The 8,202-nt window shown below is 38.5% G+C and overlaps 1 protein-coding gene across 1 annotated transcript; it reads right to left on the bottom strand.

Annotated features, from left to right (window-relative positions):
- Positions 1–3,317: 3,317 nt before the first annotated feature.
- On the bottom strand, positions 3,318–6,453 carry LOC103828653 (beta-amylase 1, chloroplastic). Its single transcript, XM_009104281.3, has 4 exons — positions 5,763–6,453; positions 4,720–4,930; positions 4,482–4,592; positions 3,318–4,390 (listed from the first exon to the last, which is right to left on the bottom strand). The coding sequence occupies exons 1-4, from the start codon at positions 6,338–6,340 to the stop codon at positions 3,578–3,580; spliced, it is 1,713 nt and encodes a 570-aa protein (XP_009102529.1). The 5' UTR covers positions 6,341–6,453; the 3' UTR covers positions 3,318–3,577.
- Positions 6,454–8,202: the final 1,749 nt, after the last annotated feature.

Genomic DNA, 8,202 nt, shown 5'->3' with positions numbered 1-8,202 from the left:
AAAAATAAGGAAGGCGGCGTCTGGCCACACGAGCTTGAGTCCATACCTCCGACGGGCGTGCTGATTGCTCAGAGAGGTATAGGTGATACAGGGATTCACATTAAATGCCTAGAGATAAGGCGAGTTGAACTACGTAGCAGCGAGTATGTCACCTCACTCTGACACAAACCGAATATATGATCTCATCACGAAGGAAGATGAACTATATTTTGTCTTATCCAGAGCAACTTTCAGCTATATAAAAAAGTTTTTGCTAACTGAGTAAAGGATCGACTTTTCTCACGAGTGAGAAGAAGATATTATTTAGCGATCTTAATACTCTTGTAAGAGCAAGCTTGATTCGAATAACGAATTCTTCTCACTTTTGTAATCTCTTTTTTACTTCGATTTACTCCTAATGCAAATAAATATTTTAACCTATTTTGTCCCTTATCATTTCTTAATCATAAACCCAAACTCACGACTGAACAACGGCTCAAATGTTTTTTAGCAAAACCATTTAAAAGAAGCTTCATCAAGTTCTCAGAAGAAAACGTTCTCGAAATAATCAGAGATAACGAAAAAAATATCTTCTTACAAATGAAAACTCGGCTAAGCGTGAAGAAGAACATATTAGGATAATTGGACGGGCGAAGCTAGTTTGTATTAGGATTAAATTGGGTTGTTTTGTTTAAAGCGGATTTGTAACCGAAACTGATTTCCCGATTAAACGGGTTTATATAAATAATCCCCTATATATTAATTGATAATCTTTTAAATAGTTATAACCTCAAGTTTGTACTAATTGAAAATAACTCCTTCCTACGTGGCAGTTTTGTGTACTCTTAAAAATCCTACGTGGCAGCTTAATAGAGCACAATATGTTGAGCTTAGTCTAAAATTAAACATCCTAGGAAAATTTAATATTTTTGTTACGGATACAATGGTTAAATCATATGATCATTACTCATATTAAACATGTCGTATATAAAACTTGGAGTTAACCAAATCGCGCCACATACGGCAAAGCAGACGCTTCCAACGGCGACTCCTTTATTTCCTTTATCACCACCACCTCCAACAACATGAACCCTAGATAATTGCATCATGTTCCCTCTCTGCACCAGGTATATTTCTCACCTCCTTCCTGTTTGATGCAACCGTCTCCGAACTCCGAAGGGTAGAAGAGGTGGAGCCCTAAGAGCCGATGCGGCAACGGATGAAGGAAGAGACGACAGAGAAGAAGTGCAGTGAGTCAGGGAGGCGAGGTCATGGGGAAGAAGAGGTGCGAGGAGTGGGAGCTTCGAAGATTTCTACGGTGGTTTTGTTCGGTGTTGTCGTTTTTGGGTGGTATCTTTGATCGATTGCATGATGGACATCAGCTTATGTGAGATTGAAGTCTTTCTTATGGCTAAAGTTGATTGTATTTGGAGTTCTTATCTTTGTACTGAATGTTTGTATGATTTAAAGCTTGAAACTATTACACTTTGTTGATGAGCTCAAAAGTTTCAAGGTCTCGAAGACTTTAAGAGTTCAATCCACTACTTATGTGAGATTGGAGTCTAAATCCAGTGGTCTTAGAGTTCTTATCATGAGTTGCAAAGATGTGTTCTTGTGATCTCAAAGCAAAAAGAAACTCTTTGACTGTCTTATATATTGTGTACTTTGTTTATAAAGCTGAAACTTTTAGGCTCTGTACATGTCTTATTTCTTTTCATTTAACTTTTTTGTTTGTATAGTTTGCTGAGATGATACAACTTATTGAAGAAAGGATGTGCAATGTGCAGAACTATGTTAAGGTAATTGCAGCATTCTTTGAATATTTCACATAATAGTCTTCTTATTGCCATGACATATGTGAACTAATTAATGTAATATGAGTGACAAAAATGACAGAGTTGAGTTTCCCTTACTTACTTTCTCTCTTCATGTGGGAGAGGTTTGTGTAACCCGAAAGATGGTTGGAGAAGGAGTAGGGAAGGAGCGAGGATAGTGGGCTGAGAAGAGGAGGAGAAGGAAGAGTAAGGAAGTTTCATGGTGAAGAGAGAAAGAAGGAAGGAAGTGTTAGAAAGTAAAAAGAAAGAAAGAAGAAGAATGGATTGTTCAAAGATGGGCCATGTGACTCTTATAGCTCAGTCACCGACCAAGCAAATACAGAACTCTATAGAGAATATGGAACCTTCAATACTTTCGATTTAATATAAATCAGAAAAAAATATTCATCGGTGAAGAACAAAGTTCTTTCAATAAGAGAAAAAAAATATCTAAACCAACAAAAATGAGAGAGGATGAGTCAAAGCCATGTAGAAAAAAAAAGATACAGATTTTATTTATTTTTGTATAAATATATTTTATAAGTATTTATTTTATTTGGCCCATAAGTATACTAACAATCACGCTTTAGTTTATCTTCTCCATAAGTATACTAATAACCAGGCTTTAGTTTCTTCTGGTCCATAAGTATGGTAATAGTCAGCATGCCCAATTTTGTATGTCTTATTATAGCCTTGATTAACTATACTTACAAATTAAAAGTCTAACCAATTTGTAGTTGTCATTTTTTATATTTTTATTTTTCATTTTATGTAAAAGTATGTAATTCTGGAAATTAGTGTAAATTTGAAAGCACAAATGTATCGAACCCATCATAACTTCTAAGCTTTAGTCCAAAATTTCAGTTACAATCGACCCCAATCCAATATATAGATGATTATACAAATAATCCAAAATAGTATACATATAAAATATTCAACAGATTTAAATCTTAAATTTCTCAATTCTATTTATTTTATACTTTAATTATATAAATTTACCTTGCGTAAAGCGCAGGTCTTATCCTAGTATATATTAAAAGAAAAGAATATATCAAATGAAAGCTGTTAAGACTGAAAGAAAACAAATCATGACTTAGCAAAAAGAAACTAAATCAAAATTGTTATTTTTATTCGGTTAAATCAGAAGGAAAAAGCTGACGATCACACATAAAACAGAGAAAACCAAAATTAATGTCTGAATCAGTGAAGAACATATTGGAAAATAATTTTTCTCTCCTTTTAGCTATTTTTCCTCAGATTGAGCATTGGCTATGTAGATCTTTTACCATCAAATTCGTTTTTCTTTTGTACCGCCGATACATACACAACCTTAGCCTAAACATTTCTGATTTTCACTTGAAACAATTACACAAACACTTCAAAACAGGACTGCTACAAAAGCACACAAAGCAAAATCAATACGTAACTTTTTTTGGAAGTATTGGTACAAGAACGCACATTAATCAGGTGTATATCTTTTTATTTTCATATGAATTTTTATTATTTAGTAAAAGATTGAAATCATATTCCTCATGCTATATCACTATAAGAACAAAAAGAAGAAAACATATACATATTTTTTTTAGTATGTATCAGAAACAGTACAAACGCCACAACCCTGACCAAAAAAAACCACAGCTATGGCCCATATCATTTTTTATACCGCCGATACATACACAACCTTAGCCTAAACATCTTTTCGGCATCATCATAATAATCCTTACATTACATCGCTTACGAACATAAACCATGGGGTGGAACCATACCATAATCGCGCGCTCTTTCTAGTGAGTGAGAGCCACTGCAGCTTCTTGAACCAGCGGCTGAGTAACATGCACAAAGTGTTCAGCTTCACGCTCCACTTCTTCCCGACACCTATCAGAGTCTCTCCCTTCACCCATTTTCTTCACAAACCCTACAAACTTCCCCCAATTGTCCGCCTTAAACAGCTCCGGATTCATCCTCAGGTAAGTAAACGCACACATCTCTCTGTTTTCTCCCTCGCTGTTCTGATCAAAGCTCAGCGCAGACGCCTTGAGGATCTGCTCGTGCGCGTAGTCATCATACCTAGGCAATGCGTTTTCACCAGCTAGAGGAACTTCTGCAGCTAGAGTAGCTAGAGCCACCTGGTTCACTAGCTTCTCTGGTGCACAAAGCGCATCTTGAGGCTGCTCGTGGTCTCTCATCTCGATACAGGTGAAGTTGAATATGGCGTTGTGTCTGGCTAGCATTTGAGCGATCGGAAGGTATCCGTCTCTGAACCTAGTGTTGTAGTATCCTGCTGTGAGCTCAGGGGCGTGAGAGCGTGTCCCGTAATGCCAGTGGATTCCAGCGACTTTGACTGATATTTTGACACCCGTGTCTTGGAATATCGATTTGGCTGAGGAAAGGATACGCTCGCCATGATCCAGCAACATCTGGGAATACCATGTGAGGAAGAACTCTCCATATTCTGTGTTCCAACCACCGTCTTCTTTTTTGAAGAACTGAGTGTCTTCTGGCCAGTTATTGTAGTGACCAGCATCGGTTGGGCCAGTGCCACCCCACTCTGGCTTCCCATAAGCTTCAGCTGCTGCTTTCAAGCTGCTTAATGAGTACTGCATCAATCGTAACAAGTAAAACAGTTTGAGTATTACATTCTTTGCAAAACGAATCAGAGGCTATTCATATGTGATTTGTGGTAAGTACCTTGTCGTAGCACTGGAAGGCTCCAATCCCTGGGAACCTCCATGTCCCGTCTTGCTCGGGGTATGAAGGGTAACGCAGCTCTCCTGCTGGTCCCATTCCCACTTGGATTTCCTGAAAAATGAATTCAATCGAATCAGTCAAGCAAACGTAATAGAGGAACAGAATAAGTCAAAGAGGTGTATGCTTCTGACACGAAGTCATGAAGCACAAAATGGGTAAAAGAGAAGTTGGGAATTACCACAATGGTGTCTCCAAGAAGATGCTTGAAGTTGTCTCTGAAAGCACGCATGAAATCGGAATAGCATTGCACGGGTGTTCTACCTTTGAGAACTGGGAGTGTATCAGCGCCAAGTGATATATATTCGTGGTTCCTTCTTCCCCACTGATCAGTATATGCAAGGTCTGGATCCTTGTCAACCTCTTCAACAACCCACTGAGGCAAAGGAATACTGGAGAAAAAAAATAAAAATTCCCAGTCAGAAGACACACAATGATAACACAGAAGACTTCAAACATACAACATGAACTAACTCTTCACCAAGGACAAGAAATCATTCATTCTTTTGATTGTTTAACTGGTCCATCTAAAGGAAACGTCTTGACTACCAAAATCAATCCTTTGCAATCAAATATTGAAAGAGACGTAAGACAAATGAGAAGAACACTCAAAAGGATACAAAAAGAAAGCCTAAAAACAAGGGAGAAAACGACGAACAAGTCACTCAATCTTTTTAAAAGAGACGCTCACGTTCACGTAACAAACAAGAAGATGTGTGGTTCTAATAGATTTTCGAAACTATCACTCTCCTCTAGAACATTGTGTCGTCACGTGTCAACGCAACTCCCGTGCACGTTATTAGTCCCCGTTAATCAATGAAAAAGTTTGACAATTTTTGGCTTAATAAAAAATTCCCAGTTGATCATAATCTTCAATATTCCAACCCTCAAATCTTACTCGTGATCATTTCAAATCTCAAATCTTACCCAAATTTCATATAGAGACTCTTCCTATCAAAACGAAACATCCATAAAAATTCAAAATCAAATACAAATGCACACAACCGGAAGCTAAAAATGCAATCTTTAGAACGTTATGTCGTCACACGAAAAGTTTGACAATTTCGCCTAATAGACCATTCACAACTGATCAGACTCTGCAACTTTTCAAGCTTCAAATCATTTCAATTATAAATCCTACTCGAGTTTCATATAGAGACTCTCTCTACACAGAAACACGAGCTAAAAAAGCAATCTTTAGCATCAAGGGAGAGAAGCACTTACGTGACAGAGTCACCAACGTTACCACCACACTGATGAAACGACATAACAGCCTGAACCTTAAGTCCAACCTTCTTCGCCATCTCAAGCAGCTCATTATAACCTCCCCAGTTATAAGCCCCAGGAGCCTCCCTCTCCACCAAACCCCACCACACATCGATCATAATCCCTTCAACACCAGCACTCTTCAACGCCTGGAGACTCGCTCTCATCGCCTTCCTCCGGTTCACAGTGTTCCCCATCGTCACACTATCAAGCGGCATCATCACGAACACAGGAACTCCTCCCTTCTCCTTCTCTCCTCCGATCCCTCCTTCCTTGTACGTCCTCTGCTCCTCCACGGTCTCCACCGCGAAGGCTTTACACGCCACGGACAGATCCGCTCGCCTCGATCCCAAGACCGGACTCATCGGCGGAGATACGTTTCTGTTCGAGGTGTAATTCATGTTCATCGATATAGGCATCCTCGCCGACGGTGGTGAAACGGATAGCGACGATTCGGCCGATGGTGCGGTCATTTCGCCGGACTTGATCGGAGTTCCGGCGAGAGCTCCGAGCTGATGCGTTAGATTAAACGCCATTTCTTCTGCGAATTTTCTCGAGAAAATAAAAACGATCGTTACGATAACAAATTGGTTCCCTCTATTTGATTCAGAAGCTTTGAGTTTTATGTGACGGAGGAGATCTGAAGAAGGTAGAGAGGGAAGATATTTATAGGGGACCGTTAATAGATACGATTAAAATAATATAATTTGATGAAGTGCTCCGTTTGTCGACACGTGTAGAAACGTACGATGTGGATAAAGACACGATTTTAGATAAGAGTCAGAATGGACGGTGGTGTGAACACTGCGCGTGAACTTTCCAGCTGACGCGCTTATAACCTCAGAAAACATTTTGTGGTCTATAGATCCATTTTATTAGGGACCATAATAAATATTTTATTTCTTAATTTGTTTTCGTTTTTATTGTTAAATTACAGTAAGTTCATAACTTTTTGTTTCTTACACGGTTTATATAGAAAACGGGGATAGTGATGGTTACTTACTATATAAGATTTTCTTTCATGAAACGTATGTTTCATATTTGGGTGCTTCTGTATATATTTATGAAAATATTTAAAAAGTATTCGTCAGTTAAGGTCTCAGATTCATTTAGTATGGAAAAAATTATACGAGTTACAAAAAAAAATGGAAAAAATTATTCGTAAATAACTTTCAGATACATTTTTATCAAAAAATTAATATGGAAAAATTATTTGGAAATGGTCTTCTCCTATTGTTATTGATTTAACAAGGAGTTGCTGAGCCAAAACAATAGGGTACGAATTCCTTCGGAGGAAAATGAAGTTATAGAATCACGCAATCGAAGTTTAAAAATAAGAAGTCCTTCTCTTATTCAATCATTCAAACTCACAAGTGACAAGTCACAAATATCAAATCACAAATCACAAGTAATGACCAACATATGCATCTTCTTATATATAACTAGATAACTCCTAACGATATTAGTAATAACATCTTTTCCATATTTCTTAATCTTTTAAATAATCATAACACAAGTAGGATTAGGAAGCTAACTCAAAGCTTATTCCAATATTCTCCCCCTTAAACTTGAAGTTATCTTCACTCACCTCACATACTCCGATAAGGCTTCTCATTTCAACAAACTTGATCATTCCAAGAGACTGTCAATATATCGGCTCTTTTCTTGCTACCCGGAACATGTTCAACCTCAACTTGATCATTTTCGTTACATTCACATATGAAGTGAAATCTTCTATATATGTGTTTGTTGCAGCCATAGAAGACATGATTCTTTGTAAGTGCAATTGCAGATCTATTATCAACTCGTATGATTATCTTCTTGCACTCTTTCCCAACGATTTCTCCAAATAGCTCCTGCAACCAAATCGCTTGTTTGGCCGCTTCAGTAGCAGCCATGAATTCAGCTTCGCAGGAAGATAGAGCCACGATCTCTTGTTTATGTGAGCACCATGTGATCGGGCTTTCATTGAGATAGAATACATGACCCGTCGTACTCTTGCCATCATCATTATCGACGTTACTGTATCCGATCACCTCCATCTTGGCTGAGCGAGTGAACACGATACCGGAAGAAACTGTTCCATGCAAATACCGCAAGATGTGTTTAAAAGCCGCCATGTGTGACTCTTCTGGCTCCTGCATATACCTGCTTAACACCCCAACAGAGAATGAGAGATCCGGTCGAGTATGTAACATGTACCGTAGGTACGCTTTCTGATAGACCGCGGTCCACGGATCAGTACATGGAGCCGAACCAGCCTGGAGATCAGAACGTTCTGAACATTTCAACCGAGGTTCATGTTTTTTATCGTACCAGACAGACTGACCGTGCAGTGTACTGGACAGTCCCGCATACGTCCGAAAATGAGCTTTGGCTGGAACCATGGCCAGATGAC

This window comes from Brassica rapa, chromosome A07 (assembly GCF_000309985.2).
Source record: "Brassica rapa cultivar Chiifu-401-42 chromosome A07, CAAS_Brap_v3.01, whole genome shotgun sequence".
Lineage (NCBI taxonomy): Eukaryota > Viridiplantae > Streptophyta > Magnoliopsida > Brassicales > Brassicaceae > Brassica > Brassica rapa.
Note: the sequence above shows the minus strand (reverse complement) of the source record. Positions and strands in the feature narration are given on the sequence as shown.